The 10,538-nt window shown below is 36.4% G+C and overlaps 1 protein-coding gene across 4 annotated transcripts; it reads left to right on the top strand.

The window, feature by feature from the left end:
- On the top strand, window positions 1-9,684 carry LOC311087695 (phospholipid scramblase 1). 4 transcript variants are annotated; one of them, XM_084121095.1, is made up of 10 exons: window positions 1-497; window positions 4,959-4,995; window positions 5,113-5,196; window positions 5,291-5,361; window positions 6,018-6,060; window positions 6,610-6,830; window positions 8,119-8,280; window positions 8,377-8,538; window positions 8,664-8,715; window positions 8,816-9,684. In XM_084121095.1, exons 2-9 carry the CDS (start codon window positions 4,980-4,982, stop codon window positions 8,691-8,693), a joined length of 789 nt encoding a protein of 262 aa, XP_083977221.1. In that variant the 5' UTR covers window positions 1-497; window positions 4,959-4,979; the 3' UTR covers window positions 8,694-8,715; window positions 8,816-9,684. The 4 variants fall into 4 exon arrangements, with proteins under 4 accessions (XP_083977221.1, XP_083977224.1, XP_083977223.1 ...); XM_084121098.1 differs by lacking the exon at window positions 1-497 and adding an exon at window positions 1,900-4,379; XM_084121097.1 differs by lacking the exon at window positions 1-497 and adding an exon at window positions 1,900-4,388.
- The last annotated feature ends 854 nt before the right edge of the window (window positions 9,685-10,538 follow it).

The raw sequence follows: 10,538 nt of genomic DNA, 5'->3' as shown, positions 1-10,538 counted from the left end.
TGAGCGATTGAAAGGGTTTTTTAAAAAGGCAGAAGCAGATGTTCGATTTTGAAATCGTGTAATGGTCTAATGTTCATCATTTCCATAGATATAAACTCTCTATATCCATGGAGACACTTTCGTCATAAAGCCAGACGAACAAATCGAGGTAATCTAAGAGGATCGGAGAAATGCCAAGAGCTGGCACAGTAAAATGGTCATGAAGAGATTTCTTTCTTTTTTTTCTTTTTTTTGTCAGTCTGATTCGTTTGTTTGTAAGGGGTGTGTTCTCGCCCACAAACACCAGACTGTTTCCTGGAAATGAAACTAATAAGCAGTGTGCGAGGAAGATAAAGAGCGAAGAGAAAACAGTGGGATTGTCTCTCATTAAAACATTATTATTATTATTATCAATTTAAATATCCTACCTCTCTTATAGTGGGTTTTCGGGAAAAAATAATAAGTTGAGGAATAAAACAAATCTACGGCATCAACATCCACAGTACTTTCATAAACAGGTGAGTTGGCATTTTAAATTCATGATGAAACGTATTGTCAGGTATGCTAACCTGTTTAATCCAATTAAATTCAAATCAATAGGACTAGGTTATACATACATACAAATACATCCTTAACGTAACAACTGCACGTCTGTTACAGTAGCCTATAGTTTCCATCCCTCTGGAATTGTTGTCATGTCATTGGTATGTACGCTAATTATGCCTTTTCTTCACTTCAACTATATTCAGCTAAAATACTGAAGGCTTAGGTATTGGGAGTGGCACTGACTAGAAATGATAGCACAAATTGTAACACTTTACAACAAGGTCTCATTTTAACATTAGGCAATTCATTAAGTAACATAAATTAACAATGAGCAATATATATATATTTTTTTACAACATTTATTAACCTTTGTTAATATGTTTTTTTTTTTTTTGGTGAAACAATTCATTAACTTGCTAACAGATAAATTTTTTATCTTAAAATGTAGTTAATGTTGAGATTAACATTAACTAAGGTCAATAAATGCCGAAGATGAAGTAGCCTATTATTGTTCATTCTTAGCTCATGTATTAACTAATGTCAGCAATTGAAAACTTATTGTAAAGTGTTACTGCATAAATGATCAATTCGTTTCTATTAATCACATAATGAGACTGCTAAAAATATGAATAAAGGTATTCAAAAGGATTGTAGATGATGTGGCTCATTTAGCAATCTAGTTAGGCCTATTAATTATGCAAATAACTGATTGATTATTTGGTAATATTTTGTGTCCTTAAATGTTAAATGTAACAAGGTTGGTTGATAAGGAAAATAGGCAGGGACCTACAAACGATCAACATCCTTTTAATATCAAAATAAACAAACACAAAATTAAATAAAAGCGGCAGCCTTTCACAGATAACTGCTGCACAAACATAAACAAAACACGATGTAAAGTCCAGGCATGGTCCTCTCTCATCCTTCACTGTCATCATTCCTCCTTTTATCCTTCTGTGGCTCCTCCGTGAGAGACATTAAGTCGGTGAGGCGCGCATTAGCAATCGCCCTGCTTGCCACATTAACTATTTGTGTTTTTTTCTGTATGAATGTTCATTTGCAATCGCGCCAGCGGCCACTCAGCGCTCTACTTCACTACGGCGCAGCACCTTGGGGAAGTAGATTGTATTTAGCATTTAAAGCAGGGGTGGGGAACGTTGGTACAGGAGGACCATTGTCCTGCAGAGTTTAGCTCCAACCCCTAAAAAAACTCACCTGATTGTAGTCTCAGTGATCCTGAAGACATTGATTAGCTTGTTCAGGTGTGTTTGATTAGGGTTGGAACTAAACTCTGCAGGAGAGTGGCCCTCCAGGACCAACGTTCCCCACCCCTGATTTAAAGATAATGACATCAGATGAATGATACTGTTAAGCAAAGATTTTAACCAAGAGGTTCCTGCCAGTTGTTGGATTACATTTTTATTAAATGTTTAATTTAGTTTTTCCACTGCAATAGTATATAAACTGATAAAGTTTAGTAGACTGATTTCAGATGATTATGGAGTCTCCAGCAAAGAGTCTCCTTTCCTGCTAGACCTGTTTTCTCTATTGTGTTTTAAATGAATCAGATCACTTGATTCTCACCTTTCGGAGCCCAGACGTTGAATCGTTAGGTTGATTGACTTTCACCTTTTGTCTTTAATGGCACTGGGATGGCTCTTGGAATTGGAGTTTCTGGCCAGTATCAGCATGTGAATAGTTATGCTGATTCAATTGGACTCAGAGTAGGGTGTGTTCCTACTTCATTTGCATGCTTTGTTCAGAGTCTCCACCTCTATGTAATCCCTCCCCCTTGGAATGTATATAACTACAATGCATACTGTATTAGATTAGATCATGTTGGACGTTTCTACAGCCGCGTACGGCGGAGTTCTCAATAAAGAATAACTTCTGTTGAACGCGATCCCAACTGTCTCACTGTCTCTGCTTCGATCAAAGAAAAACTTTACAACACAGTCCTGGTCTCTTTATTGTTTATAAGTCAAATGAGTCAGATTACTGATACTCTAACCTTTTGTCTTTAATGGCTATTGGAACCCCTGTCCTATTCTTTGAATAGTTATGCTGATTGGGTTAGGAGTGGTAACACTTGAGACTGGGATGGGTTCCTATGACCTGGAAACTTCATTTGAATGGTTTAAGGTCGTCACCCAGGTGCGTTGTCTCCATTTCCAAGTAGGGCTGCACGATTAATCGCAAAATAAAACCGCACGCGATTTGGCAAAGTCTGCGATTATTTTATGCGCATCTTGTCAGTGGAATGCGGCTGATTGGTAGTAAATACTGCCCCATCTGAACGCCAAAGGGGGCTCTCGTGCAAACGCGATAAATATGCCCCGCCGCAGAAGGGCATTATTCCAGGAAATCCCTATCACTGAAGCAGAATAAACAGAAGATTGAAATGCTTTGATTAAACAAGACTTACAAATACACGACTGCCTAATTCTGTGTAAGAAGGCACATCATCTCACAGAAGGATGCTCAACTGTCGTTAAGAAGTGAGTTTGGATTAAATGCATGTTATTAAATGTTGTCTGTTGTTGAACAAGAGGTTCATAAATGCTTCTTGTTTTGGAAAGATGTTTGACGCGTGTTGTTTTTTCAAATGCACGTTATAAGAGACTCAAACTCACAGTGCTTTCAGATGGAGCAGCGTTTACAGAGCCGTACATCAATGACAAACTGCGCGTACAAAATAATCGCAGCCTTTGCGAATTTAAAATCGCGATAAACCATCTCGATTTAAGTGCGATTACATGTAAATTGCGATTAATCGTTCAGCCCTATTTCCAAGCACTGCCCACTAAAATCATAAAAGTAATCCACATGGCTCCGAGGGTTAATAAATGCCTTCTGAAGAGAATCGATGCGTTTGTGTAAGAAAAATATTTAAACCCCTTAAATAACTAGCCGTGTCGATTACTTTTATGATGGATTGATGCACTTTTTTGGGCTTCAAAATCTCGTCCTCAATTATAAAGCTTTTTTAATTTCTCCAATTGTGTTCGTCTGAAATAAGAAAGTCATATACACCTAGGATGGCTTGAGGGTGAGTAAATCATGGGGTAATTTTCATTTTTGAGTAAACTATCCCTTTCAGGTCAAAATAAACAAACACAAAACGAAAGTAAGGCGGCAGCTCCTCATGGACGACTGCCGCACAAACATAAACAAAACAGGACGTAAAGTCCAGGCCTGGTCCTCTCTCGTCCTCCACTGTCATCAATCCTACTTTTATCCTTCCGGAGCTCCTCCGTGAGAGATACAAGCATTAGCAATCGCCCTGCTTGCCACATTAACTATTTGTGTGGGTTTTTTTTGTATGAATGCATTATGTTGTACAAAAGCTGCAGTTTATAATAATTAGTACAATTTTAAAAGTGGTACAACTAATGTTACAAACCTTTTGATTTATCACAAAATCAGGTGGCTACCAGTGGATTTTAGGATAAAATATAAAACTCTACTGTATGTTTTTAAAGCAGTGCATGGGATAGCTCCTGCGTATTTATCTGAGCTTATTGCTCTTCATCAAGCATAGGTCTTTAAGATCAAATAATAAGTCATTGCTTTCTGTCCCTCGATCTCATTTAAAATTAAAAGGTGATCAGACAGGCCTTTGCTGTTGCGGGTCCGAGGCTTTGGAATAGTCTGCCTCTTGAACTAAGTGAGATCACTTCTTTAAATGTATTAAAAGCTTGTGTTAAAAAATAGCTTTTGAGAGGTTGGGCTAGTATCTGTATTAGTAAGTTGCATATTGTTTTTATGTGTTGTTTGTTTTTATGCTGCTGATTGTACAGCACTTTGGTCTGCAAGTGCAGTTGCAAAGTGCTTTATAAAAAAATAAAAAAAAAGTAAGTGAAGTAAGTAACTGTAATGAGGTTCAATGTTCGTATGGGTAAGGAAGGAAGAAGACAGGGGTCGGCGTGACTGAAACACTCACACTTTATTGCAAATCAAAAGTAAATAAACAAAAAGGGCGCACGTAGCGCATTCACCGTGCCACGCACAGCTCACACAAAAATACAAAACAAAAGACAACTTCCACTCCAAAAAGGCAATAACGTCCCGTGAGGTTTCAGTCCAACTCTCTCTCTCTCCTCCTCCCAAATGCTGGCTTATATCCGGTCTCTCCACGCCAATCACTGCAATCAGACACAGGTGTTCATCATTTTGCACTTGACCTACTTACTCACCGATCGGCCCCCTCCTTTCTCTCCTGCTACAGACTTCGCAAAACCACGCCCCCCTCGCCACAGTAACTTCCCGGTGTTCTCAGCCTAAACTGTGTATATTAATGCCTTCCTGTTATGCAAATTCATTGACTATTAAAAACTCTGTTAGGCTGCAGAAATTCCATTCCTTACAATGCATGGAAAAAACATACAGGAAAATATTTGCTTAACTTGCTTTTCTGGTTTGCATGTTTGCAGAGTAATTTGCAGCTGCCCACCATGGCAACAAATAATGGTACGTGTGTCAAAACCTAATCATAAGTAACCTGATCCTGACAGCATTGTGTTAAATTGCTGTTATACAGTACACAACTAAAAGAAACATCCTGCTCTTTGATACTCTTTAAAATAGGTTACCCCATTGACCTCCAACCACAGAAAAATGCAATTCATTCCACCCCTCCTTATAGCCAGGGACCAGCCATACCAGGCAATGGTAAGGGCAATCTATGGAAAATTTAATTTTTCAAAATCGTATCTCACTTTTTCAGATCCTGATGTTTAAGAAGTCATGTTCTTTCTTTCGCAAGGTCAAGTGCCAATGATGCCACTTCCACAGAGACCCGAAGGCTGTCCACCAGGACTGGAGTACCTGACCCAGGTAGAGCTTCACTGCTGCGAATGAACAGCTCTATATGCCACTAAAGACACTGATGTTTTTTTTTCTTGCATGAGATATCTTCTCGGCAGTGGCGGCTCGTCAGGGGAGGCAAGGAAGGCACAGCCTATCCAAAATGTTATGTCTCAGAATGTGTATTTCTTGTTTGTAACTTCACCTCTGTAAGTGTAACCACCAAATCCATAGCCGGATACTTGTGCCTCCTTTGGTATAAAAAAAGTAGCCAATCACCATCAAATATTTCACTTTCAGCGATTAGGAGTGTTGAGAAAAGTAACATGGCAGAGGAGGCTAGCCTCCCTTGGTATATCAACCAATCATCGACAAGACGTAAATTACGTGATATTAGTTTGAACTGCTACCGCTGATGTAACTATAGAGAGTAGAGATATTGAATATTTGATCGCAAACAAATTTAATAAACTACCATTCAAACAACAGCTAAATTAAAAATAAAAGAAGATGCCTAAGTTGGATATCCGACCGCTAAGATTGTGTGCCTCCTCTATTTTAAAACCCACCAGCCGCCACTGCTTCTCAGGAAGTGGTGACTAAGCTTGCGTTAGTTTTGTGGCTTTGAAATGAATATGTAAATGTAAAAGATTGTTTTCAACATGTATTCCCTTTTTACAACACAGATTGATCAACTTCTTGTAAAGCAGAAAGTTGAGCTAGCTGAAGGTAATATTGTGATGTTTGTTGTAGTTTTTCCTCTGATATTACTTTGAATATTTTCAATGTGTTTCAATGTAAGGCATATTACCTTTCTATAAGCCCCGCCCCCATGGTTACTTCTGCTTGATCATATAAGCTTTACACAACATCCCATAGCAATGAACTGGAAGTTTACATGAACAATATGATTTTCAGTAAAATGAATGTTTTCATAGAACATTGACTCTATCAAGCAGCCAAGAAGTAGTGACATGACAACTTTTTTATTTATAATTTGAATTTATTTATTGTATAGAAGGTGATAAAAGGCCCAGTCACAATGTTTTGTATAATTTTTGCTTATAAAACTTCTGTAATATGAATCTGTATTATTCATATTACAGTAACCTGTAATATTAAACTATCCAAACACACAGGACTTCCATAGAATTCTATTCATAACCCTAAACCTAACCTTTTTAAGGCGTTTAAAAATGGTTTACAGATGGGTCAGTTAATACAATGCACTACACAGGTCTTTATTTTATAATTTTGTTTTATTGTGTTATATCACAGTTATATTGGGCTGGGAGACCAATAACAAGTACATGGTGAAGAACAGCATGGGGCAACAGGTGTTCTATGCGGCTGAGGAAAACGACTGCTGTAACAGACAGTTCTGTGGGCCAATGCGCTCATTCATCATCCATGTTCAAGATAACTTGGGACAGGAAGTGATGACGCTCACACGCCCTTTGAAATGTGGAAGCTGCTGCTGTCCCTGTTGCCTGCAAGAGGTAAAACACGTTTCTGTTCATTAAGTAATTAGTTTATTCAGGTTTCAAAGCCTTTGATGTCAGGTTTAGTGGTTAAAGATATAGGCTGGTTGGTGAAAGACTGTAGGTTCAAAACGCATAAGCAGTGATTCATGAACTAGTATCATTGTGTTATTTCCTGTAGAAAAAAAAAAGATGTTTTAGATAAAACCCTTTTACAATCTACAGTTCAAAAGTTTGGGGTCGGCAAGATTTTAAAATTTAAGTCACTCATGCTCACCAAGACTATATTTATTAAAAAATATAGTGTAAACAGCAATATTGTCAAATATTATTAGAATTGAAAATATTTTAAATATATTGTTTCTATTTTAATATCTTTCTATTTTAATATATTGTAAAATGTAATTTTATTCCTGTGATGTCAAAAGCATTATTTCAGCATCATTACTCCAGTCTTCAGTGTCACATGATCCTTCAGAAATCATTCTAATATGCAGATTTGCTTCTCAAGAAACATTTATTATTAATATATAATTATATCTATTTTTTCTGATATTTTTCTGTAATATTATGAATGTATTTACTGTCACTATTTATCAATTTAATGATTGAATGTATCCTTGCTGAATGAAATGTATTTATTTCAAATAAAAAAAAAAACATATTTGAAAAATAAAATAAAATCAGGGCAGAAAAAAATAAAAACATTTTTTATTTTTTTTCAAGTCTATTGTATTTCATCATTAAAATCTATTTTCACATTCACAGATTGAAATATTGAATACATTGTCCCCCAAATCAAAGTTATGTGGTGAGACAAATGTGCAAAAAAAAATAAAAAATAAAAAACACCCGGAAAGGATATCAGAGCCATACAGACTGTGTCAAGGTCAATAAGTCTTATAAAATATCAGATAATGCAACCTTTTTATGACAAGGAAAGTTTAGTTCAGGTTGAGTAGTAAAATATCATATACAGTATACTTCTCACTTAAGATTTTTGAACTCTCATTGACACTCTTGTTTTTACAACATTGCTGAATCAACAGCCAGCCTATGCATGTCATATTTAACAGATGACTTCCTCATTTTACAGTTAAACGTTTAAATCACCTTGACTATTGCAGGACTGATGTGTTGCATGATGGGTACACAGCAATGCCACCATCAGTTGTCATGTCTGTGATTAAATTAACAGCTTAAACGCCACCTATTAGCTGTGAATAATAAGATCTACTATATTTTAAGTATAGTTATGCCTAAACTGCTCCAATCGCTGCTGATGTGTCTTTTGTCTGCCTCATAGCTTGAAATCCAGTCTCCACCAGGCAACCCGATTGGATACGTGATCCAGAATTGGCATCCATATATTCCCAAGTTTACCGTACAGAATGAGAAAAGAGAAGCAGTTCTGAAGATCGTGGGGCCGTGCTGCTCCTGCAAATGCTGCTCTGATGTGAACTTTAATGTATGAACCATATAAGACCGAAATATTGATGATAGTTTACATGTTCTTGCACCATTTTGCATGGTCATAAGTAGTTATTTATTTGTATCTAAACAGGTTTTGTCAATGGATGAGTCAGCAACGGTGGGCCGAATCTCTAAACAGTGGACCGGTATGGTGAGAGAGGCTTTCACTGACGCAGACAATTTTGGAATCTCCTTTCCTATGGATCTGGATGTGAAGATTAAAGCTGTTCTTTTTGGAGCATGTTTTCTCATAGTAAGCAAAAATAAGGCATTATCGCATTTCGCCATGTTTCCTGTTAGACCAGTTTTCTAAACTTCCTCTAAAGGCTCTGTGTGTTTCAGGATAGTGAATAATCTGATATTGTTCTTCTCTTGTAGGACTTCATGTTCTTTGAACACAGTAAATAAATGATAGTTTTCTGGATGTCATGTAAGTACACTTATATTGCATATGGGAGTATTTTAAAAATGTTTAAAGCATGATTTGTCAACATGTGATTCTAACTATTGTCTTTCAATTAATATTTCAGGTTGAAATTTGAACTCATTCTGAACATGGATGCAAATGTGGATCACTTAGCTTACAATTACATTTTACACATTACTATTCACATTAAATGATATAGTATTTTATTAATGTTCTTGAGTCACCACTAGGTGACAGCAATTTTCTTTTCTATAATGTTAAGACCTGCTCTATGGAAGGTTTTGCTAAACAATTAACTTCCAATATAAACACACTTGTAGCAAGAAAAATTAATGATAATTTAAAAAAAAATTTAGTCAGTTTTTTGGCCATTGCTCTTTTTTTTTTAAGACAAAATTTAATCTATTCTACAGTGGAAAAGGGGTAATATCTAAATTAACTAATCATGTCAAAATAATATTTAACATCACTTAATCAGGTAGAAATAGCTATTTAAGGTAATTGCAGGCCACCACTTTTTACAGTCTATGCATAACTGATCACTGGTAATGCACTTTATATTCAAACATTTTATATTGTAAAAAGCAGTTGAAATAAGCATATAATAAATATAACTGTAATTATTCTCATTATTCTAAATAACATCCACAGTTTCGTTTCGCACCTACTGCCTACTTTCCCCAAAGTGCTCTTCAATTCCTCATTATGCCTTCTTGGAAGTTAAGGAGGCATTAGATAATGAATACCACTACACAACCAGAGTACACTGTGTGGGAAACCGTGAATGCACGTGACTTTCTATTTAGTGTGGCGAATGAACCTGAAACCTGTTTTTTACTGTGATACCTGTGATACCACAGCATAGCATTTTGCTGTGTGTAATGTATGTCATTGCATAATGTGTTCTATATCACATATTATTATAAGATCCAAAACAGACACACTGAAATTCATTGACAATAAAATAAGTTAAATGCATTATTCCTGTCTGCCTGCATTACTCTAAACCTTTTGAAGACTGGAGCATGTCATCCCAAACTTTCCCCTCTACACTATTGCAAATATCAGTTACAGTGCATAATGTGCTGTATGCAGTAAACAGTAAAATATGATTCTGTTCTTAAGACGTGTAAATAGCCAAGGTAAGAAGTGACTATTTCTTGTATTTGCAACTTTATATCTCACAATGCGACTTTATTTCTTGTTATTTCATATCTAAAAATGTCTTGTAATGTCAACCTCCTTTTGCCAAGATAATAGCTCAGAGTTTTCTCCTTTAATGCCTGATGAGTTTGGAGAACACATGACAAGAGATCAGAGACCATTCCTCCATACAGAATCTCTCCAGATCCTTCAGATTCACAAGTTCATGTTGGTGCTTCTTCTCTTCAGTTCACCCCACTCATTTTCTATAGGGTTCAGTTTAGGGGACTGGGACGGTCATGGCAGAAGCTTCATTTTGTGCTCAGTGACACATTTTTGTGTTGATTTTGATGTTTGTTTTGGATCGTTGTCCTAATGGAGGATCCAACCACAGCCCATTATAAGATCTCTATTAGAGGCCGTCAGGTTTTGGTTTTTTATCTGTTGGTATTTGCTAAAATCCAATACCATGTATCTGAACAAGATGTCCAGGACCTCCAGCAAAAAATAGTCCCACAGCATTAAAGATCATGCAGTTTATTTAACCATGGGCATGGCATATTTTTTATCCCTGTGTCCACTAAACTTTTTCAAAAAGCTATTTTTTTTGTTTTTGTTTCATCTGACCAAAGAATCCAGTCCCTTTTGAAGTTCCAGTCTGAACTGAAGTCTAACTGAATATG

This window comes from Abramis brama (assembly GCF_963993115.1).
Source record: "Abramis brama genome assembly, chromosome: 7".
Classification (NCBI taxonomy): Eukaryota; Metazoa; Chordata; class Actinopteri; order Cypriniformes; family Leuciscidae; genus Abramis; species Abramis brama.
The sequence above is the reverse complement of the archived record's forward strand: the minus strand, read 5'-3'. Positions and strand labels throughout refer to the sequence as shown.